The following is a 25,526-nucleotide window of genomic DNA, read 5'->3' as shown; positions in this document are numbered from 1 at the left end:
AATAGACAGACTGCATTATGTAAGCTGATTTCCAATTATGCCATCCAGCAACACAAATGAAATCAACTCTTAACCATGGGCATTCACTCATTTCCTGTTTTTATTCTCCTAGCTTACAAAAAACACAGCTTGAAGACATGGATTAACAAGGAGCTTTCACTCCTACCTTGGAATCAAATGAGTGAAAGATGCCTTGATCCACAGTCTGGACCAACAGACCAAAATTTGGTCAGGAAAAAAAACGTGGTCTCAGTTCGCATCAAACTGATGCATTTTCAGTTTGTTCCGAGTGTGAAAACACATTTTGGGATATTTCTGACTTTCAAGTGCAGGAAGTTGATACAGCATAAAACATTACAAGAATAAAAAAAAAAAAGTTGAAGTGACTGACAAGATTACTTGTTCGTCAACTCCAACAATATAATGATTTAACCATCATTTTGCTGGTAGTAATACCAAAACAGTGGAAACAAAACTATCAAAGTTAACTGGTTCATCTCATTCATTCATTCAAATGCAATCAATCTATGCACTTTAATAACAAAATTTGCGGAAACAAATGACAACATAGGGACATCAGATGCACGACCATCTACAAACCAATCAAAGTCCAGTGACGGTAGATGCAGCCCACGCAGTTGATGACAACAGAACGTAGGTATTTTTCTTTGTTCTGCTGCTTGAGTTACAATGTCAACCAAAATTAATGGATCAAATGTAAACAATGTAATGACATCAAGAAAGCATAAAGATGAAATTATCCCTTACTGCAGAAATCTTCTCAAATCCCCTCAAACAGCATCTTGACCAAAGTATACAGTCCAGGCATGAAGGGCAAACCTCTTTTCAAACTCCCTTTAGTACCAGAGAATCATCAAGGCCGACTTCAAAAACACCTATTAATAGCTCCATGGGGACATGGCTGGACATCAACTGTTTTAACAAGTCTTTGGCTCAAGAGCCCTCATAAATGTTGACATTCCACCTACTCTACAGCATTTGCTTTTAAAATAATGTACTACCCATCTTCACAATGTCAATGTTAGTTCATTTGAGGATAAGAAAGTGACCCTCTCATGTTCATGAAATACATTTATGACAATGTGAAAGCCTTTTTAATTAAATCTGGCATAAGCCCAGAAAAGTTTCAACATCTCAACCTTATTCTGCAAATATAGACAGTCAACTTTTTAACTTGAATGAGTGGACTCAAGTGATCAGCCACAGTGATGACTACACCCACCTTTTCCTCACTATACTCCCAACAAGAAGGATCAGTTTCACATGAGCTGAGATTTTACAGCAGAAACTGGCTATAAGACGTTTGGATGGCGTTACACCTCAATTACTGAAAGTGAATGGATCTCGACATGTCTTCCACACAGAGACAACTCTTTTATTTTAATGACTATTCTCGATCAGTGATCCAGAGGCTTCCTCCCATCTCTTAATCAGGATGGCAGAAGTCCATTACAATGTGAATTTCTCCAGAGACAGGGCCACTGTGAGAACTTGCAAGCAGGTAATTTGTGGTTGGCAGCTCCATCTTCCCAAGCGTAGGCTGAGTCGAGCCGTATTATTACAAATATAATGGGTTGGGAGCTGAGAGCGAGCTTCCAGTTTGTCTCTTATTCTTAACGTAGAGGGTTGTAGGTTGTAGAATTGACAGTAATAATTCAATTTCTTAGCATCTACTAGGGCTGTGCTAAAAAAATCGATATGGCGATGTATCGTGACGTCGTCATGCCGATGCACGCATCGATGCAGATGCTACTGTATCGATACGGCATCAAATGCTTTGACGGCCGTCTTGAAAACGAAACTTCACCTATGGTGCAGTGCACAATAATGCCAAAGGGGGCAGCATAGGCAAAAACAGCACACGTCTCAACTGAAAACAAGCAAGGAAGAAACACCGGAAAAACTGGCGGAGTTATTGCACGTGAAATGCTTTGCTCGCAGTCTGAATTTGGCCGCTCAACGTGCGCTCGAGACGCCCACTGTTTCTTACTTATTCTCCACTGAGGTGTGGAAGAATACCAAGGAGCTGTGGACCTTAACTGAAGCGGACCTGGCCTGTGCTGAAGATGAGGCTAAAGCCCTGAAGCCGCTAAAAGCTGCAGCACTCGTAATGTCCGAAGAACATTATAGCCACGCTGCATGCCCAGATGTGCAACTGCGCTCATGTTCAAGCAACAGACTCGGCACTTACGAGGGAAATTAAAAACACCGTATCCGGGGATCTTGGGAGGAGATGCGTGAGCGACAGATCCATGGCATTGCCTTTTTTTTTTTATTGGGATTAGAATGATAATTATTTTATTTTACTTTTAATGGCCCGAATTTTAAGTATTTTGAGTGGTGCGATCCCTAAGACTTCGCCTTTGCTGTTATATGGAATAATAAAGAACAACTGTTGTAGTCAATTCTGTGCAGGACATGGTCATTATTCAAAAGCAACGTGTATCGTGATAGTATCGTATCGTGGCCTCTGTATCGTGATACGTATCGTATCGTGAGGTTGTAGGCAATACCCAGCCCTAGCATCTACTGGCATTTTGTATTTGACAAAGGCACTTACACTGCTGCTTCTCAAGCAGTATTATTCAATTATGTACTGTGGTTATTCAGGTCAGCTGCCAGATGTTTGCAAGTCTGATATTTCTGAAAAAAGCAGAGTGACAACAACTTTCCTTTTTTTTTTTAACGCACTATCCACGGATTTCATACACATGCACAGATAACCCAATGAACGAGATGCAGCTACACGGACTGTTATTCAACTGCAGTTGGAGTCTGAGAAACATCTAAGACTCAGCAAAACGTTTTATCTGTGGTACAAATCAATATGGATGCCATGGTTATTAGCAGAAAGCGACTTTAAAAGCAGTCAAACATTTATTTTATGTGGAATTGGTATAGTTGTTTTCCATGGGTATGCTTAATGCATCTGTCAAATCGTCTTTAAAAAAAATTATAAACCAAAGACGCGTACCACAGTCTTTTTTACCTCTGCCAAGGAGGATATGATCTCACCCGCTTCTGTTTATTTGTCACAAAAAAGTACAGAAACAATCTGCACGGTTGAACTTTGTGGAGGGATTACGCAAAGCCCAGGAAAGAACCTATTCAATTTTGGATCAGATCTCCATCATGTGCAAAGAATTTAATTATTTTCCTCTGAAGTCTAGTATATGTCTTGTCTCTGTGCTCTCTAAGTGCAATTAACTAATCTGACTTTTTCTCTCCGGGGACCTTTGTTCATCTGCTGATTCTTGTTACCATAATGATGTGCTCTTTTTCCATAAGTTCAAAATGTTTTCGATGAGTCAGCAGCCTGCCATGACTGAATGAATGTAACGGAGAAGGGAAACCCTGAATTTCATGAAAGCGAGGAAACGATGAGTCACCACTGACCAATACCCATCAGCAAAGTACAGACTGGTGTATCCATAAAAACTGAATTCTAAGGGTTGATGTCTATACAGATTTGATCTTTTCGGTGATTGGAGTGAAGTGCATTTCATTCCATGATGTGTCATGCAATATGCAGCAGGCTATTTGTTTATTCGCTTTACCTGAACCTGTCCAAGGTAATTCAATACAAGACTTGAGACTCACGGCCAAACTTTGTTCTGCTGCATCTTTTATGCAGGGCTCCTCAACCACACACTGTTGTTTGTAAGTGGTCAGAAGCCAAAATGGTTAGTTTCATCTTTGGCGTGTTGTATTTCAAAAAGCTTGTTTTATGTAAATGTATGATGTAAAATCCTCATCAAAGTACAAAGTAATACAACTTGTTAACAATGTAGTTGAATAGAATTTATTCAATAAAATTGATGAACACTCGAAGTGTCACAATTATGGTAAATACAGAACTTGACATTGTGGGTGAGATCCTGGCGGAACATGTTCTGAGGACATGGTCTTCATCTGACTCCGAGCCAGTGCCTACAACACGAAAAGGCCAAATTATCTGCTGACACAAAAGATGTGTAATTGGCTGCCCAGCTCATTAAATTGCAGTCTGGGGTTTTCTGAAGTGATCTGAGGAGCTGCCCCTTCTGGCTGAGTTCAATAAAAAAAGTACCGTATGTGGAGAATGTGCAAGAATATTGCAAAGGTACCCACCACTGTTTGGCAGAATGTTGTATTTAAAGCTTTATATACAAATTGTAATCTACATTCAGACTTAACACAAAAGGATTTCCCTTTAAGACTATAACAACTGCACATGTGAATATATTCATTTAGATGATGAAGAAAAGAAAGTCGTCTTTTGCATAATTTAACAGGATTAACACATCGTTATTCATGTTTTTCAAAGATCAGATATTTTACATTATTCATGTTATCATAGTGTATCTGCTTAAAGTGTGTTGTTGGATTATGGCTCTAGAAAGTAGGATTTAATAATAGTTATTTGTATTTCGTGCCATTTTCAAAATTAAACTTGGCTGGGATGCATGGGAAAGGGAAAATAAATTAGTTAAATGTGAATTTCAATGTACAAATCTAAATCTAGGACATAAAGACTCCAGACTGAGTAATGAGTATTTTTCACCTCATCAACATTCAAAACATTATAGTATCATACACCCGACATCTAGGTCAACTCGTCTGGAATTCCTAGTTCAGAGACTCCCCAGGCTCATCAACCAGGCATGAATAATCCATGTCCAGATTTCAATTAGCCTTCGAGCAAGACTCATCAATATGTGGGTTTGTGTGTATGTGTGTGTCTGTCTGTGTGCACCAGAAATAACTAACTTTAACACTGATGAGACTGAGACAAATGCTGGGCCTGGAGCCACTGCTCATTTACAGATGTCTACGTTAAGTAAAACCCAGACAGAGTAAGGGAGCCATCTGTGCTGTCTTCCATGTCCCTTTCCCTTTCCTCCTGTTTGTGAGACTTCACCTTTACTTAGAGCCGTTGTGCAAAAATGGTCTCCGATCGTTCTCTGATCAAATTAGGCTAAAAATAGCTCTGCTGTTTCGACCATGAGGGAATGGCAAAGAAAATGTCCCTCTTTCTTCTGAGAGCTGCAGCGCCACTGAACCTAATTTATTGAGTAACATCAGATACTGTACATGTAAATGTTAAAACGTACAGTAATCGCTGATGATCTTGTCCTCTAATCTTACTCTTCTATTATTTTAAACATCCTCTATGTCCTCTACTGCCAGATAGGATTTCAGGCAGCCTTTTATTCTCCAAATTAGATCCGATAACACTATTAACCTTGAGTCGAAACTCAGATAAAAAATGACAAAGATTTGGTAAACTGCTGCCGTGAAAATGTGTTGATGATCAAGAACTGTCGAAATTATTTCCCCACATCTTTCTTTCATTATATACATGTGATCGAATCAAGCACATGCAGAGCTGTTTGAAATGTTTTAGAAAAGGTGTAAGGAGACATTCTGAGTTGTGAGAAGTGTGAGTGGCCCGCGATTGACAGATATCTAATTATTTAAAACATGAGTTAGTGAGATCATGTTTGAGCTCACGTCGATAATCCATGAAAAGACAGAAAAACATTATATTTTTGAAGAAATGCAACCGATACATCCCACCACCTCCCATTAGCCCTCTCGCCAAAGCTATGCCAACAAAACACATGATCACACAAAATTCTCTTTCTGTCTTTGTGAGTGTTAGACTGAGAAACAGAGAAACATCTGTGAGTGGCTCGCAGCGCTCTCACTCTCTCCCGTTGACGGTCCATCTGCCTCGAGTTACAAGTCGAAAATCGTTTCTACAAATGAAAATCAAGCAGACTTAGAACCTCACACGCTCTGTCTATGATTTCCCCTGCTGCATTGCTGTATCAGCTGGGGACAGACACACAAGCAGCGCAGTCAGACTGCGTGTGGGTGTGTGTGTGTGTGTGTGCTCATGTTGAGTCCCAAGTGTTGTATGAGAAAGATGCTAATTTAATTTAATTCAATGTCACTACTAATTATAATGGTAATTTAAAACAGTAATGGGAAAATTGTTTTGTTGAGCATAATTAAGAGAGATTAATAAAGAGATTAAAATATGACAAAACCACAAATCAAATATCCTGACAGCTCCAGTGAGAAGCCATAATGCTAAAAATCCTTTATACCCACATCCCTGCAGACAACTTCCACTACCTCAAAAGCCCCCGTTTAGAGACTTTGTTTTATGTAACTACATATGCATCATTTATATTGAATACATTTAGACTGGAAAGCATCTTGACCGTGGCATCTGCTCAATGACCACACAAACCACCGGAGAGAGCGCAAGTATTTCACCAATCATTTCCTCCTCTCTGCAATCAATTACTAAACCTTTGTGATAGCAACCATAAAACTTAACTACCTCTCAGCCGGTTGACATGTCTTTATCGCAGTCTGGAGCGAGTGATGGGCTTCACCTTGGTGTGCCGGAGAGACCCGTGCTCCTGTATTGGCCTGCTCATACATGCTGTCTAGTGAAACCCACATAACATGACAGGCCGAACACAAACAGGCATAAACAAAGACAAATGAGCTGTCAGAATCTCATGAATCTCCAGCCTCTATCACCGAGTGATGCATAGGTACACAAGGGAAATGTACAGAGAGCAAGGAATTGCTCCGGCAAATCAGATTACGCTCTAGATTTGTGAACGGCGCCGCTTGAAAGACAGTCTCTTACTCAGAGGAAAGCTGTGTGTGTGTGGTTTTGTGTGTGTACATATGTTTTGTGTGCACATATGTCATCATCACTGTCAGCAGTTCTCGAGGCTTTATGATCACATGGTCAACGTGTCCACATGTAAACGCACGAGACAAGCGCCAGCATTCATGCACCATAATGTAAATAAGACAATGCAGTGGGTTCAGGTTGAACCAAATCAAATATATACACACACAAGCTACATGGCCACACCACGGTGACTATCTCTAAAAGAACCAAATACAAGAAACGTATCAAAGCTCCTTATTTACTGTTCACACTGTACTTGAGTTTTCACCAGCTCTTTACTATGGCCAGGCTCGGGTGTGATGACCTTCACACTGCGTAACTTGTTTGCTTGGACCGAGCCGTGCTACTCCGCAGGATATGGCTGTGGAATGCCGTTCGGCGTCCAGGGACAGGGTCAAAGGGTCAACACCTTAAGACTTGCGTAAACAGCTACGTGGGGTAAACACTAAAAAACCAGCTTGAAACCTGTTCTTGCTCTCCCTTTCCTTCCATTGTTACATTCGTTGTAAAAGACACAATCCAAAGCTATGTGTTTGGATTTGTTGGTGTTTTTGAACTCTCGCCCATTCACAAGACGGCAAAACAATCAGTCTTAATGTGATGTACAGTAACAGGCCATACATTCACAAAACTTTAAAATATAATATACAGTTAACATTCTTTCTTCCCGATATGATTTATAGTTCATTTTAAACCTGCAATAAGCACTGCATCCCTCTGGCATGAGCAGCTTCAAACCGATCTGGAAATGGAATTGTTTTACAGTCTCACATTCGTGTTAGAAACCTCATCAATTCACCCACTTCCTAGCGATGAATCTCTGGACATCATCCTAGTAGATTATCCAGAGATCAGTACATGTCTGAAAGCAGCTATACAGTGAATTTTACTGACAGAATTGATTGAGAATCAAATTGTGGATACAAGAAACCAAACCTAAGTTTCCCTAAGTTTTGTAAGGTGTCTGGGATCACTGCTGCTTCTTCACATCGAGAGGAGCTTGTTAAGGTGGCTCAGAGGCCTCGGTAGGATTCTTTCTGGACACCTCCCTGAGGAAGTGTCCCTGGCAATTCTAACTTGGAGACCAGCCTGTTGTGGCCCCTAAACATGCAGGGAGGGATCATACAGTGCACCTCATACCCCAAGAGGAGCAGGAGCAAGGAGGATCTGGGATACCTGATGTCAGAAAATGGCTGCGAGATGTCCAGCTCGTCCTTAAGCAGCACACTGGCCAACCCACATTGAGCTCATTCAATGCCTCCTCCATCAATTAAGAAGTGGCTGCTCATACCCTGGGGGGCTTTCCTGATTACTCACTCCAGGGAGCCCAATCCTCAGAGGGAGGAGTACAGCGAGGTTGACTGGCCCTTTTCGGAGCACATCATTTACACTGAGCAATATAGCTGTGGGAGGAAAGCTGCCACGCCAGAGAAAAGGGAGACAGACATAAGTCCAAATGGCATTTTGACCTGTTTTTGGCCGACATCGTGGCGCCCCTGCGAGGGGCTGTTGGAGCTATTTGTGATCCACTTGTGCTCTGCACTGTGCGGCGAAAGCCATGATCCTGACTCATTTAGAGCTCTGAGACGATGTGATGCCAAGCCGGGGGACGTGCCGGGGCTTGAATTGGGTTAGCCCCAGCAACTAGCATCGGGACTAGTTCCTGTCATGTGTCATGTTCTCAATAGCTGCACATTTTCTCAAGCTGCTGGTAATTTCCTGTTAGTGGTGGCATGCTGGGATGATTATCTCCCGTCTTCCTCTACTTCCCATTTCCTCACTAATCACTGGAATTTTGGATTTTTTTTCCTGGTCAATGATGCACAACACATCACAGCATCTATTGTGAAACACTTTTGATTGCATCTAATGAGCTTTCATAAATGAATTGCTCGTTTTTTTCGCAGGGGCAAATACAAACGTTCTGATCCAAGAGTGTAACGCAAATGTCACGCCGTGAGGGTGTTAGCATGAGTGAGGGTTACAATGTGTTGCCGGTCATTTCCCATTTCGATCTTTCGAGGGAAGTGAGTAGACACTGGACACCCTGTCATAAACACCCCCCATCATTATCACATCACCTCCCACTGGAACCCAAACTTACACTCACCCTTCAATAAGCTGGCCCAACCTTTCACACACACCAGCACACAGCGAAGGTGACGCAATCTTAAGGTCAAGCCATCGAGTTGAGTCAGCCTTATTCAAACTTCTTCTTCTGGACGACAAAATAATGGCAACGTCCTAGAGTGGTGGTGGATTTGACCCAGCCAGTGTGAGGTTTCGACACCGGGGAACATCCAGGGAGCGGACATAGGGTAAGTGACCTCCTATAAGTACCTGGGGGTTCACCTGAATAATAAACTGGACTGGACTGATCATGTCAAGCAGGGCCAGAGCAGACTGCATCTACTGAGGAGACTGAGGTCCCTGGAGTACAGGGGGCGCTCCTGAAGATCTTTTATGGCTCTGCTGCGGCATCAACCATCTTCTTTGGAGTAGTTTGCAGGAGGAGAGGTATCACAGGTCCTGCCTTCCTGCTGCTGTCACACTGTACAACCAGCACGGCTCCCTACAGACTGCATGCACCCTATATCTATCTCATTAAGGTTTGCAACAAATTCAACTGTGCAATAATCATTTTCTATATGTGCAACTCCAACATCATATGTGCACCACTGTTGATATTTTGTTAACATTATACATCCGATCTTTTATGGTCCCTTCCTATCCTGAATTTAAACATTTGTTTGTTCACAGGACGTCTTTGATTACAGAGCTTTTGGCCCGAAGCCTGGTTCTGTCCAAAGGCCACAAATCCACCTGCCAGAAATGAACATGTTGTTACACACGAGTTTAATCCTATCACAGAGAGACGGGCACCAACGAATCATGTGCCTGACGTATTTCGGCCACGAGCAGAGATTTGATTAAGATTGATTACACCAACTAAAGAAGATATGGCTGTATCTTAACAAAAAAACGGTTAATTCGAGAAAATAATCTTGTGCAAGGCTGCGGGAGGTCGAGCGGGTCGTCCACTAACCAGGTCAGCCGGTCGATGCTGGTATTCCCCATGTCGCATGCCTTGGGGAGGAGACTGAACCCAAAAATTGCCCCTGACAGCTGCCACCAGCGTGTGAGTGATGTACTATGAAGAAAGTTGCACATAGATGCAAAGCTGTAATGTGACGTGCTTTGGGTGATCAGACCATTCCTTCACGTTTCCCTTTATTCTGCTTCAACACTGTGAATCCCCTAACTTAGGTCTGATAAAGGACTATCTTATCCAATCTTATCTTAGAAGAGATTCCCTTCTTTTTACACCAAAGTAGATCACACAATTCCTCGGTTTGGGCTCAGGGCAGCACCGACCTGGACGCTTGTTGTTATCGTCCGCTCGGAGGAAGGTGACACTGAATCTGATACTGGTCCACACCTTCCTCCCTCCGATCAGAGCTGCAGTAAAAGGCAGGGGAGCTAGATTAGGGAACCCCTGCACTTTCGATAGCCTCGAAACCAGCTGATCTGCAACATGCATCATAAAAAGCGGAAGCAAACAGCATCACGGTGGTTTGGGTTGGTGTAATAATCATGGATGGGTGGGTCCTTCTGCACAGATGTTGCATGTGTTGATGCTGCAGCTTCAATCTGCAGAGGGATCTCACACAGCCAATAACAATGATGATGATGATAGTGATAATAGGGATGTGAGTTTAATGCTCCGGCTCCTACCATCGTTGTTCTCCCGGTCGCTGATGTGCTGGAGGTTGCAGCCCGTGTCCTCTCGGCTCAGCTCGGGCTCCGGCCGGTACGACTCCAGCCTGGAGTGGTTGTTCCTCCGGTGTTTGGGGCTGGACGACACGCAGCAGGAGGTGGTGTTCCCCATGGCGGCGGCGGCTGTGCTCCTCCTCAGCCGGCAGTGTTGTCTTCAAGCCCCCGGGGTGGCTGCGCCGCTAGCGCCGCTATCGAGAGCGTAAAAAACGGGGCGGTAACACGGTAACACACGGAGCTGCTGCGGACGACGAGCTGCTGTCCCCCCGTGCCCGGTGTCCGCGAGCGTTACCTGCCCAGCTCCGTGCTCCAAGATGGAGTCATTATTCTAAAAAAACAACCGGGGAGATACAACGTCAGGCTTCGGCTAATAAGTGGAGGAGCCCACCCGAGCGTCCCCTTCCAAATCTCCAGCGAGGGCAGGTATCAGGCGTCGGTCTGTGTGTCGACTCCCCCGCCGTGTAGCTCCGATGCTCGGCTCCGGTTCCTCCTCACAGACACATGCTGGCTGTACGGCGAGCTCACAGAGACACGGGAGGATGAGAGGATATGCTGTTTCAGAGTCAGCAGCAGAAACCTTCTCCTCAGCTACATGGCTGGGTTCTGCTGGAAAAGACTGCTGCTACATCCGCTGCCCTGCTGCGTTCAGGGCCCACACGTAACGTCGGACTTTCACCAAAAGTTGAGAAATGGTTTTGCATTAAAAAAAAATAGCACTTGATTTTACCAACTAAAGCTCGAATAAAAACTCAAATCAACTAAGGATGGATAACATAAGATAAGATGTACCTTTATTTATGCTCCGTGGAGGATTCTTGGATTGTGGATCATGGTTTGGATCCAGATTGGGGATCCTTATTTTGGAATTTCAGAATTCAGAAGATTTTGGGCCATTATTTCGGATTGTGATAGTGGATCGTTATATCGGATCATGATTGGGATCGTGATTTTAGATTACGATTTTGGATCATGATTGTGGATCGTGGTTGAGGCTGGTGATTGTAGATTGTGATTTTGCATCGAGAACATGGCTTGGGGGACGGGATTGTGGGTCATGATTGATGGTTGTTAATCGTAATTGTGGATTATGACCGAGAATTCTGATCATTGATTGTGATCCTAGATCATGATCATGGATTGGGGTTATTTGCAATAGAAAAATAAAAGTTTCGTAATTGTGCAGTTTTACCAAATTCTTTACAATATACAATATATACACCAAGATTATGGATTTGATATCTTAAAGCGATGTAACAAAAGTCCACCATACATATCAATATATTGCTTATGCATTGTATAAGCACAGTGAGGAGGTATAACACATATTGTATCTACTTCATTTTTACCATCTGCTACTGAGTCTCTATTCCTGCATTTCCTTCTTTCTTATACACACTTTACCATACTGAAAGAAAAACACAACATTGGGTGGATTCAGGTAATCTTGAACATTGGGTAATGTGGGACACCTAAGCTTCAGTCTGTTTGTTTCCTGTTCCAACAAAATCTAGTTAACATAACTTTTCTAAAGTTATCATGTGACTGAAATCTCATGACTGCTTGTGGGTAATGTCACAGAAAGGGTCATGGAATAAAATGGCAAGGTCAATGACATGATTCTCTCATGTCAAGGATTGAAATATTTCACAAACAAGGCAATGTTTCTAAATAATATAAAATTATGTTTGTGATGCATTCAAGAAAAAAAATACACTGAGTAGTTTGTTTGTTTGTTTTTTGTTTCAAACATTTTTTGGGTGTTCCACTTAATCAGATATGATAGATAATGTGGGACAGCATGCATGTTATCATGTAATCTGGAACATCATTTAAATTTTCTAAATGGGGGAAATACACATTTAGGGACTTCTTGATGTAATAAATAAAGATAAACTAAAGAGATGTAGCACATGATTTGCAGTTGTCCGATTGGAGTTAATGGTAAATACAGTCTGTCCCTGTCTGTTTAAACTGATTGTCTGGTTAGTTAACTCACACATTATCAGTTCGCTCCAGCGGACAGAGATGATCCATAAAGCAAAGAAGAGTCTGACTTGTGTGCACCCATTGGTTTCACCAAACAATGAGTCTCTTACCTGCAAGGACTGTTTATTTCCTGAGATTAAAAAAGCTACTGAATGAATAATCTTTTATTGTAACATTTGCTTGCTGTTGATTGAATTTTTACAGATTAAAGAAAAAAGGTAGTGTTCAAGCAGAATATTGTTTTTTGGCACAAAGAACTAAAAGCTGTGCCATGTCTCCTCTCAGTATGATATGTCCATTCTGCTTACAGAAATGTATAATGTGTTGATACAATGTGCAACACAAATATCGGAATTACTCGCAGAAGTCAAAATTGCAAAAACGAAATATCAGAATTCCCCCAATGTAATATTTCCCACAGCACTTGAACGCATCTTCCAGACCTACAGCGCTCTGTCCGTGATGGAACAGGTTCCGGTTCAAGTGGGTGTTTACAACTCTGGAAATAAATAGGCAGTTGTAACTGTGTGTCAGGGGGAATAATAAATCAAGAAGAAAAGAAAAACGGTTTTCAATGGAATAGAAGAAAAACTCTCCAGGATTCAAAAAGGGTTCATGAGGCCCATCAAGAATCTATTCATCTTTATCTACAGTTACTATACAAAACAAAAAACTAAGAATATATGTAGTTTGATTCTTACTCTGATAGATGGGTTATCACTGATGCTATGTGCTGTAGCAGTGTGTGTGTGTGTGTGTGTGTGTGTGTGTGTGTGTGTGTGTGTGTGTGTGTGTCAGTGTGTGGGTGTGGGTGTGCGTGCGCTCGCGTGTGTGTGTTTGTGTGGAACTAATTACATGATCTTGACTGATGCCTGACAAATCCATCAGGGGCTTTGCTCTGCCTGTGTCCCAGTAAAATGGCTGCTCTCAGTCTAAATCTCTCCGCAGCATTAAACAGGATTATGAGAGGTCAAGGCAAACAGAGTGCAGACCTGAGGAGCCGCCTAATCCACTCAGATGTTCCCCTGACGTGCCACACAATACACCCACACTGAGGCCTCAGACCAACAGCTGATGAAGCTGCAGGCTGGAGGATGCATGAGAGGAGATGTGCGCTCTATATGATTGCACAGGTTGTTGCACTACAGGATCAGGTGTGGTGCTGTAGCGCAGCCTGCTGGTACTACTGCTGTACTGCATGTAACAGAAGGCATCTGCAAAACCAGATTTTCAACACATTGCATTTTGAGGTCAAGACGAGCTATGTGGAGACCCTGAATTTCAGATTAATTCTGCTAACGTTTTCGCTCATTTTATTTGATTTAATATTTTTACTTTATCTCTTATTATATGATTGTCACTGTTATTTAATTTGATTTCCTTGTACGTCCCTCTTCATGCTCTCATCTAACAGTCATATCAATAATATTTAGGGCCCGAGCACTGACAGTGGGAGGCCCTGTTGAAATTGTAATGATTATTAGGGCCCGAGCACCGAATGGTGAGAGGCCCTATTGAATCTGTAAGGATTTTTATTATTAGGGCCCGAGCACCGAATGGTGAGAGGCCCTATTGAATCTGTAAGGATTTTTATTATTATTATTAGGGCCCGAGCACCGAATGGTGAGAGGCCCTATTGAATCTGTAAGGATTTTTATTATTATTATTATTATTATTATTATTATTATTATTATTATTTCCCTTTGGGGGGCTTTTTCAGGGTCTAGACATGCTCAAAAAGTTATGAAACTTTGCAGGAAATTCAAGGTCTGCGGATATTTTAGTATTCTGGAGTAATTGGAATTGGGCGTGGCAAAATGGCTCTACAGCGCCCCCTGGAACCAGCCCCTAGGTTTCCACATAACGGATTTTCATCAAAATCTGGATATAGGTGTATCGTGACCAGTCATGAAAAAAAGTCTCATGGAGCATTATGAAAAACGCAACAGGAAGTCCGCCATTTTGCTTTTAGTGGCCATTTTGGCAATATCCCACATTTTTACTTTTACGTACTTGTCCCAGGGCTTTCATCAGATCAACTTCAAATTCAGATGAGTGTCATCACAACAAGATGGAGATAAAAAATGATTGAGGGATTTTTTTTTTATCACACCGTGTGACCGTGGCATGGCGTTAAAAATTGGTTACACGCCATCAAAACACGGGCATCTGTATCTCGGACATACATGTTCCAATCAAGTCCAAACTAGACATGTAAGACAATAGTCCCCGCCTGATGACATCTATGCATAAATGATGACTTAAAACCGCAGCGCCCCCTGGTGGCAACAGGAAATGTCTTGTTTTTTGCTTGTCTTACACTTGGATGAATTTCTCCTCATCCACTGACCTCAACCATGTCAAACTGTATCAAATGGGTCCCAAGACATTGACAATGAAGACATAAGATTACCGTGACTTTTCGTCAAACGCCATATGAATGGCGTGGCATTAAAGTTCATCAACTCGCCGTGAAACACGAAATTGCTGTAACTTCAGTGTTCATGATTCTATCTCTCTCAAACTACATGTGTGTAACAACAGCCCCCCCCTGAAGATATTCATATGGGTTTAAGAAATGGGCGTGGCAAAAAAACTGACCAGCGCCCCCTATAGGGCAACCCCGGCACTACGATGGCCGACATTTATACAAATCTATCGGGACATGTGTCGTTTCATAACAAACAAAAAAATATCTTGGATAGGTATCCTTGACCAAACAGGGAGGCCGCCATTTTGGATTAAGTGGCCATTTTTTTTCCATATTCCACATTTTTACTTGATGCACTTGTCCCAGGGCTTTCATCAGATTAACTTCAAATTAAGATCAGTGCCATCACAACAAGATGGAGATAAAAAGTGATTAAGAGATTGACCTTTCGTCACACCGTGTGACCGTGGCGTGGCGTCTTGAGTTTGATTAAACGCCATCAAAACACGAGGTTCTGTATCTCGGACATACATTGTCCAATCGAGTCCAAACTAGACATGTAAGACAAGGGTGCCATCCTGATGACATCTACACAGAAATTATGACTTGAAATTACAGCGCCCCCTGGTGGCTACAGGAAGTGACATGTTTTATACTTTGATGAACTGCTCCTGGCTGATTTACAATATACAGCTCAAATCAGATCAGTCAATTCATTAGATCATGGTCAGAATTGTGACGTTTCCTCAAACCATGTAAACATTGATGTTTGGCGAAGGATCATCCTTCGCCAAAGGACACGATGTTTTCATAATTCCACTGTGCATTGTCCTATCACTACCAAACTTCTGTCACATGATAAGAGTACAAGCCTGAACAGCTCTATGTGTCAATATTTCCTCAGTGTCATAGCGCCACCTACTGATTCACCAGGAAACAGGAAGTACTTTGTTAATCCACTCTGCATTATCCAACCGGCTCCAAACTACTGACCTATGATCACAATACTGATCTGAACAGCTCCACATATAAATATTAGTTCAGGGTCATAGCGCCACCTACTGATCAGTGTGAAAATTAAGTTGTGTTAACATTGTCCAATTGACACAAAATTGCTCACGCTACATCAGAGCGCCTACATGAACAGATATATATGTCTGGGCGTAATAATAGTGATGGCGCCACCTACTGGCAAACCTACTGCCGCAGAGCGCAAAACGCATGCAACGTGGAGAAGTGCATGCTCGATCGATGATGTGCGCTTGGTCATCGATCGCTCTCTCCACCGACCGCAACAGGCTTCAACGTGCGGGTGCTCGGGCCCGCAAGTGCTACAACGTAGCCCTAGTTATTATTATTAGGGCCCGAGCACCGAATGGTGAGAGGCCCTATTGAATCTGTAAGGATTTTTATTATTATTTTTAGGGCCCGAGCACCGAAATCGGTGAGAGGACCTATTGAAATTGAAAAGATTATTATTAGGGCCCGAGCACCGAAATCGGTGAGAGGACCTATTGAAATTGAAAAGATTATTATTATTATTATTTTTCTTCGCTCAGTGAATTGGCTTTTTGAGGACTTTAACATGCTCAAAAAGTTTCTAAAGTGTACAGTAAATTAGAAATGTGCGCAAGTTTACGTATTCTGAAGTATTTGGGAACGGGTGTTTCAAAACCGCTCAATAGCGCCACCTACGGAAAAGCCCCTCATTTAGCATTCACCGATCCTCAAAAAAAACAAAGACTATTGTGTATCGTGACTAGATGCACAAAAAAGTCCATCAGTGCATTATGAATAACGCAACAGGAAGCCCGCCAGTTTGACTTTAGTGGCCATTTTGGTCATATTCGATATTTTTTCTTTTAAGTACTCCTCCTACAGCTTTCATCAAATCAACTTACAATTTAAACGATCGTCATCACAACAAAATGGAGATCTAAAGTTATTGAAGGATTAAGTTTTAGCAAAACCGTCTGACCGTGGTGTGGCCTCAAAGTTTGATTAAACGCCATCAAAACACGGGCTCCTGTATCTTGGACATATTTTGTCCAATCGAGTCCAAACTATACACATAAGACAAGAGTCGCGACCTGAAGACATCGGTACATAAATCGTGACTTAAAATCACAGCGTCCCCTGGTGGCAACAGGAAATGTTTTTCTTTATACGTCTTACACTTTGATTTACTTGTCGTAGGGCCTTCATCAGGTCAACTTACAAATTACATGAGTCTCCTCAAGACAACATGAAGATGTAAAGTTATCAAAAAAACAACTTTTCGCCACACCGTCTGACCGTGGCGTGCCCTTAAAGTTTGATGAATAACATTACAACACGGCATTCATTTTAACGGAGTTACCATGAACGCATCATTAGACCGCATTGTTTTGGTCAACTCACACCTGGAGTTATTTTTATTCAGCCACTTTGCGAAACCATTTCAAACTGTGTGAAATGGGTCTCAAGATATTGATAGTGTAGGCATAAGATTGCTGTGACTTTTCATCATGATGATTAACTGCTTGGCAGCTGAGGTCATCATCTCGACATGAAAAACGAAACTCAATTGAACACAGCTGCAAGTGAACGCATCATAAGACTTTGAAAAAAGTTACAGCGTGACAAGCTGCGGAGCTGTGGGTCACGGGGAACCGGAGAACGGTTGGCGAATCTGGATGAGAGGACGGCGTCGGAGTTACTGTGGACGTTCTTCGCTCAGCAGGTTAGAGTGTCTCCACGCTCTTTTCCCCTCTCCCCTCGTGTTTCTTCCTGTGTGAACTCTGCCGCTGCCTTTCTCAACATCAGCACTGGCTATTAGCTAGCTCCTGCTAGCTCCAACAAAGCATCTCTCAACTGCTACGTAAGTGAAACGGACACTTCTGACTGACTGTGATGATAAGCAAAAGAGACACTGTGGACTGACTGTGCAGAGTACAGTGCGCGGCACACACTCTAAGAACAATTCCATAGCGACAGTGAGACTGCATGCTGGTGCACGTGTGATGTGTTGTACTGCTATTTGTTTGATCTGTTTACTAATACTAGCTCTAATAAATACTGTATAAGTTATATTTTGCTCCGGAATTGAACTGTGTTAAAGCGGTTCACATGGAAAATATATGTTCAATTATGTGAAGGGTGATTTTCATTACTATTATACTAATGGAGATTTAGCACTTGCTACACATTGTAAGAGCAGCTGTGCAAAGGAGCACTACGTATCCTAAGGCTCTTTATTCAGAGTCACGGTGTTGATGTCCTGTCACGTGTTACAGTGAAAAATAACCGTGTCTACTAGTGTTTACATCGTTAATCTCAGGCAGACTTCCCTGAATTATTTTGTTAAATATAAATACATTATAGCCTTGTAACTTTACTAGAACAGACAGTGTTCATAGAGAATTTGAAAATGATGTACACTACCTATTTCCTAAGATGAAATGATTATGATCTGATTATTTTTATGTTTCCTCTCATTTTATTAGGGACGGACGAGCCTGAAGGACACAGCTGTGATGACCAATTGACCATGTTTTGTCTCTTATGGCAAAGCAGAAATATTAAACACTGGGTTCTTATCTAAAGTGTATCAAATCAGAAAGCAAAAGATACACATTGTTGTTATAAGTTTTTATTATTTTAACCAACCATAATGAAGATAGAAATGCATTCTTATCCATGCCACTTAGCAATGACTGCCACCACCAAACAGTTGCAGGCCATCTTTATTTAAGGGAGGAATTTAGAAGTGTTGTGTAGCTTCTGATGATGATGCAGTCGTCCACGTGTTGACCACCATGTTGCTGCTGACGACGTCAGGTGCTGCAGTTCCTCATCTATGAAGAGAAGAAACGCACTGTTAAAGAATGTTTTGAGTTGTGTATGAAGCACAACAGATTTCAGATAGAACCGTTGTACTTTGGTCTGGGTTTGTATCCTAATGGTTAAATGCACATATTTTAAGTCGCTTTTGATAAAAGTACTGAAAGAAATACAACATTGTAAAAATAGATAAAATGTCTTTCTACCTCATCTGTAATATTCAAGGTGATAATCTCCCACAGAACTATTGATAACAGTCCACATCAAGTCTCTCCACTTCTCTCAGTGTGAAAACATAATTATATAATTAATTTGAGAACTGTTTACAAAACTGATGTGTGGAGATTAAAATCATATCTAAACTGTCTAATTCACTGTAAAACTCCATGACATTCGCAGGCCATCTGTAGTTAAGGGAGCAACGTATGGAGTGATGTGTAGAGGGCAGAAACTTGGACTATGGGCAGAGAAGGTCTCTGGTTCGTCTCCGGTTCGACTCCACGGAGAGACAACAAAAGACAAACCTGGATTGATCTGTCCAAAAATCCAAGAGTCTCCCTACCCTCTCTAGTGCCCCTGAGCAAGGCACCTCACTCCCCCAACATCTGCTCCGTGAGCGCCGTACATGGTCGCTCACTGCTCTGTGTGTCCTGCACCAGATGGGTAAAAAGCAGAGATTAAATTTCCCTACCTGCATGAGTGTGCCTTTGCATGTCTGTGCATGTGTTTGGGACGAATAAATGGATCTTAATCTTAATCTTTTAATCTTAATCAGTTGTCTTCCAGTTGACCAGCATGAAGCTGCAAATCTCCACCATGTTGCTGCTGAGGACATCAGGAGCTGCATTAATGAGGAGCAGAAGCGCACTGTTATGAATGTTTTGTGTTGTGTATGAAGCACCACATATTTCAGATAGAACCGATGTACTGGGGTCTGGGTTTGTATACTAATGGTTAAATGCACATACTTTAAATCGCTTTTGATAAAACGTGAGAAAGAAATACAACATTGTACCAATAGATAAAATGTCTTTCTACCTCATCTGTAATATTCAAGGTGATGATCTCCCACAGAGCTGTTGATAACAGTCCACATCAAGTCTCTCCACTTCCCTCAGTGTGAAAACATAATTATATAATTAACTGGAGAAGTGTTTACAACACTGATGTGTGGACATTATAATCTTATCTATACTGTCTAATTGACTCTACAACTCCATGACAGACTAAATTAACGATGTGAAAATAGTAATGCTGGATATATCAGCCTGTATCAGAATAATGGTGAAACATAGTTATTATCACATGCAACTTACACATGTAGCGTATTGATATTAACTTATTAAAATAAAACAAAGTCACAGCCAAACATACGACTCTGCAGTTAACTTGCTTCAATGTGTTCATTAGACGTGTTAAATAAACTAACTTTTATAACAATTTTATATTAAAAAGCCTTGAGGCATGTAAGTATATGGTGATAGTTAAAGCAATAGGTTTGGTTGTATGGTTTCAAGGTTACTTACCTCTAGTTCATAGAGCCTCCTGCTGGCTACAGGAAGTGAGGCAATAATCCTTGCCGCAGTGCACAAACGCATGCAACGCAGAGACGAGCGCTTGGTCATTGAACGTTCTCTCTTCACCGACCGCAACAGAATAGAAATTGCCTGTGCTCGGGCCCGTTAGTGCTACAACGTAGCCCTAGTTATTATTATTTTTCTTCGCTCAGTGAATTGGCTTTTTGAGGGCTTTAACGTGCTCAAAAAGTTTCTAAAGTGTACAGTAAATTAGAAATGTGCGCAAGTTTACGTATTCTGAAGTATTTGGGAACGGGTGTGTCAAAACCGCTCAATAGCGCCACCTACGGAAAAGCCCCTCATTTAGCATTCACCGATCATCAAAAAAAACAAAGACTATTGTGTATCATGACTAGATGCACAAAAAAGTCCATCAGTGCATTATGAATAACGCAACAGGAAGCCCGCCAGTTTGACTTTAGTGGCCATTTTGGTCATATTCGATATTTTTTCTTTTAAGTACTCCTCCTACAGCTTTCATCAAATCAACTTACAATTTAGACGATCGTCATCACAACAAAATGGAGATCTAAAGTTATTGAAGGATTAAGTTTTAGCAAAACCGTCTGACCGTGGTGTGGCCTCAAAGTTTGATTAAACGCCATCAAAACACAGGCTCCTGTATCTTGGCCATATTTTGTCCAATCGAGTCCAAACTATACACATAAGACAAGAGTCGCGACCTCAAGACATCGGTACAGAAATCGTGACTTAAAATCACAGCGTCCCCTGGTGGCAACAGCAAATGTCTTGTTTTTCTATGTCTTACAGTTTGACTCACTTCTCGTAGGGCCTTCATCAAATCAACGTACAAATTTGATGCATGTGTACAAAACAAGATGAAGATCTAAAGTTATCAAAATTTAAACTTTTCATCAATCTGTGTGACCGTGGTGAGGCTTATAAATTTGATAAACAAAATGAAAACACCATGTCTGTAGTTAATGGTCCAACACTGCTCTCTAGTGACTTAATATTGAATTACACCTGTAGTGCCAATATTAAGGCACCAGAGGTCAGTGTAACACCATGGTTTGATCAAGACACAAAATGTAACTATTGAAAAAGCCATTTCGTCCCCTCTTCCCCCAATTTAAATCTGTCTGGAGCCGCACAACATATTTGATAACACAGGTTATAAAGTTATATATATACATATATATATATATAGTTATACAATATATATAAAAACTATAGTTTGTTGCATTTATTAAATAACAGAACGACAATAAAGACAACTGTTGACATTTAACTGGTATTTTACCTGCTAAAAAATAGGAAAACACCATACTCTGACCATGGCGTGGAGTCAAAGTCTGATCACATGCCATCAAAACACGAGCGTCTGTATCTTGGACATATTTGGTCCAATCAACTCCAAACTAGACATGTAAGACAAGAGTCGCGATCTGATGACATCTACAAGGACACCATGACTTAAAATCCTAGCGCCACCTGCTGGCTACAGGAAGTGAAGCGTTTATTGTTGCTGCAGAGCTTAAAACGCGCGCAAGGCAGAGACATGTGCTTGGTCATCGATCGTTCTCTCTTCCCCGACCGCAACAGACTTGAAATTGCCTGTGCTCGGGCCCGTTAGTGCTACAACGTAGCCCTAGTTATTATTATTATTATTATTATTATTATTATTATTTCCCTTTGGGGGGCTTTTTCAGGGTCTAGACATGCTCAAAAAGTTATGAAACTTTGCAGGAAATTCAAGGTCTGCGGATATTTTAGTATTCTGGAGTAATTGGAATTGGGCGTGGCAAAATGGCTCTACAGCGCCCCCTGGAACCAGCCCCTAGGTTTCCACATAACGGATTTTCATCAAAATCTGGATATAGGTGTATCGTGACCAGTCATGAAAAAAAGTCTCATGGAGCATTATGAAAAACGCAACAGGAAGTCCGCCATTTTGCTTTTAGTGGCCATTTTGGCAATATCCCACATTTTTACTTTTACGTACTTGTCCCAGGGCTTTCATCAGATCAACTTCAAATTCAGATGAGTGTCATCACAACAAGATGGAGATAAAAAATGATTGAGGGATTTTTTTTTTATCACACCGTGTGACCGTGGCATGGCGTTAAAAATTGGTTACACGCCATCAAAACACGGGCATCTGTATCTCGGACATACATGTTCCAATCAAGTCCAAACTAGACATGTAAGACAATAGTCCCCGCCTGATGACATCTATGCATAAATGATGACTTAAAACCGCAGCGCCCCCTGGTGGCAACAGGAAATGTCTTGTTTTTTGCTTGTCTTACACTTGGATGAATTTCTCCTCATCCACTGACCTCAACCATGTCAAACTGTATCAAATGGGTCCCAAGACATTGACAATGAAGACATAAGATTACCGTGACTTTTCGTCAAACGCCATATGAATGGCGTGGCATTAAAGTTCATCAACTCGCCGTGAAACACGAAATTGCTGTAACTTCAGTGTTCATGATTCTATCTCTCTCAAACTACATGTGTGTAACAACAGCCCCCCCCTGAAGATATTCATATGGGTTTAAGAAATGGGCGTGGCAAAAAAACTGACCAGCGCCCCCTATAGGGCAACCCCGGCACTACGATGGCCGACATTTATACAAATCTATCGGGACATGTGTCGTTTCATAACAAACAAAAAAATATCTTGGATAGGTATCCTTGACCAAACAGGGAGGCCGCCATTTTGGATTAAGTGGCCATTTTTTTTCCATATTCCACATTTTTACTTGATGCACTTGTCCCAGGGCTTTCATCAGATTAACTTCAAATTAAGATCAGTGCCATCACAACAAGATGGAGATAAAAAGTGATTAAGAGATTGACCTTTCGTCACACCGTGTGACCGTGGCGTGGCGTCTTGAGTTTGATTAAACGCCATCAAAACACGAGGTTCTGTATCTCGGACATACATTGTCCAATCGAGTCCAAACTAGACATGTAAGACAAGGGTGCCATCCTGATGACATCTACACAGAAATTATGACTTGAAATTACAGCGCCCCCTGGTGGCTACAGGAAGTGACATGTTTTATACTTTGATGAACTGCTCCTGGCTGATTTACAATATACAGCTCAAATCAGATCAGTCAATTCATTAGATCATGGTCAGAATTGTGACGTTTCCTCAAACCATGTAAACATTGATGTTTGGCGAAGGATCATCCTTCGCCAAAGGACACGATGTTTTCATAATTCCACTGTGCATTGTCCTATCACTACCAAACTTCTGTCACATGATAAGAGTACAAGCCTGAACAGCTCTATGTGTCAATATTTCCTCAGTGTCATAGCGCCACCTACTGATTCACCAGGAAACAGGAAGTACTTTGTTAATCCACTCTGCATTATCCAACCGGCTCCAAACTACTGACCTATGATCACAATACTGATCTGAACAGCTCCACATATAAATATTAGTTCAGGGTCATAGCGCCACCTACTGATCAGTGTGAAAATTAAGTTGTGTTAACATTGTCCAATTGACACAAAATTGCTCACGCTACATCAGAGCACCTACATGAACAGATATATATGTCTGGGCGTAATAATAGTGATGGCGCCACCTACTGGCAAACCTACTGCCGCAGAGCGCAAAACGCATGCAACGTGGAGAAGTGCATGCTCGATCGATGATGTGCGCTTGGTCATCGATCGCTCTCTCCACCGACCGCAACAGGCTTCAACGTGCGGGTGCTCGGGCCCGCAAGTGCTACAACGTAGCCCTAGTTATTATTATTATTATTATTATTCAGGCAAATGAATTGGCTTTTTGAGGGCTTTAACATGCTCAAAAAGTTTCTAAAGTTTGCAGTAAATTATAAATATGTGAAAATTATCGTATTCTGGAAATGGGCGCGGCAAAATAAGTCAACAGCGCCACCTACGGAAAAGCCCCTCATTTCGCATTCACCGATCCTCACAAAAATGAGGACAGTTGTGTATCATGACCAGATGCACAAAACAGTCTCTCGTTATTATTATTTTTACTTGAATTCTCATTTAGATTCGATCTAAAACAGTTCAGTATTGTACTTTTGTCAAATATTGTCCCAGGAACTCTGCAGTCCTCGGTGCTTTTTGTTGATTCTTGGGAAAAGGGGAAATGTAGAGTTATAGTTCCCACGTATGTTTTAATAATTGAAATGTGAGGAAGAACAGGAAGATTTTTTTTTTTAAATGTGAACATTTTATCAATTTAAAGTGGGGCGGTGTAGCCTAGGTGGTAGATGGTGGTTCTTCAACAAGAAGGTTGCCGGTTCAAATCCCACTCTTCCGTATCTGCATGCCGAAGTGTCCTTGGCAAGATACTGAACCCCTAAGTGGACCCTCATAAATGTTGAGTGTAATAATTTTAAGTCGCTTTGGACAAAAGCGTCAGCCAAATGACATGTAATGTAAAAGTAATATTTCCCACATGACTTTCCATTGAAATCTTAGTGGGGGTGGAGCCTGCTCACTTCCTTGAGTCAGCTGTGTGCTTCAACAAAAGGGAGAGCCTTGGTGCCCTCTTACCTTTCTCTGCGATAAAGTCCAGCTGGTTGTAGTAGGAGTCCATCACTTCCTTAGACGTCACCAGCTCTAGGTCCTGCTGGATCAGCTGGAGGAGCTGACAGAGGCCCTCAAGAGACGGCCCGTCTCCTTTCTGCAACAGCCTCCTAATGCAGCAGTGCATGGCTTTCTCAGCCAGTACCTTGGAGAGGAACAGCTCCCCAATGAACCTGAGCGTATTGAGGAACTGATCGGAAGGTTTGGCGTTCTTCTGCTCTTCCCTCAGCCGGTCGATGACCCTCACGTCCCGGACTGGCTCCAGGCAGGACCCGCTCTTTTGAGAAATGCCCTCCTTGTCCAAGTTCTTCCTGAACTCTGCCTGGCAGTGTTTGACCAGCAGAGACCTGAAGGAGACGCTGGCTGACCAGTCGGTCAAGGATTGGACTTCCACCTGAAGAGGAGAAAACCATAGAGAAATATTAACACAAATGCAAATCACATACTTAGGAAAACATCGTAATTATTTATATGCAAATAATCATGTTATACAGCAAACACCAAATGCAGTCAACTCTAAATTAACTTATTATTTGATTAACCAAAGTGACGATTCATTCGGTATTTCAGGTACTCCTACGTTTACCTTGTTTTTGAATATCACAAATCCTTATTTCAATTTTTCCTTTCTTACTATTTGAAAAAATATATACTTTTTGTA

The 25,526-nt window shown here is 41.8% G+C and overlaps 1 protein-coding gene and 1 long non-coding RNA gene across 13 annotated transcripts in view; one reads left to right on the top strand and one right to left on the bottom strand.

Moving 5' to 3' along the window:
- The window catches only part of ccny (cyclin Y), a 51,905-nt gene that overhangs the window by 26,084 nt on the left and 295 nt on the right, over nucleotides 1-25,526 (bottom strand). For 6 of the 12 annotated variants that reach the window (XM_053412455.1, XM_053412456.1, XM_053412457.1 and 3 more), the window contains exon 2: nucleotides 24,833-25,259. In XM_053412455.1, the coding sequence (XP_053268430.1) occupies nucleotides 24,833-25,259 (427 nt within the window). Of the gene's footprint in view, nucleotides 1-10,099; nucleotides 10,208-10,459; nucleotides 11,185-24,832; nucleotides 25,260-25,526 lie in introns of those variants that run through there. The other 6 variants (XM_053412461.1, XM_053412462.1, XM_053412463.1 and 3 more) reach the window with 6 other exon arrangements.
- Nucleotides 17,329-19,726, top strand: LOC128425713 (uncharacterized). Its single transcript, XR_008333169.1, has 2 exons — nucleotides 17,329-17,775; nucleotides 18,401-19,726. It is a non-coding gene; the product is annotated as an uncharacterized LOC128425713 (long non-coding RNA).

Source organism: Pleuronectes platessa, chromosome 20 (assembly GCF_947347685.1).
Source record: "Pleuronectes platessa chromosome 20, fPlePla1.1, whole genome shotgun sequence".
In the NCBI taxonomy this organism is placed as follows: domain Eukaryota; kingdom Metazoa; phylum Chordata; class Actinopteri; order Pleuronectiformes; family Pleuronectidae; genus Pleuronectes; species Pleuronectes platessa.
This window is presented reverse-complemented; position numbering and strand designations above follow the sequence as displayed.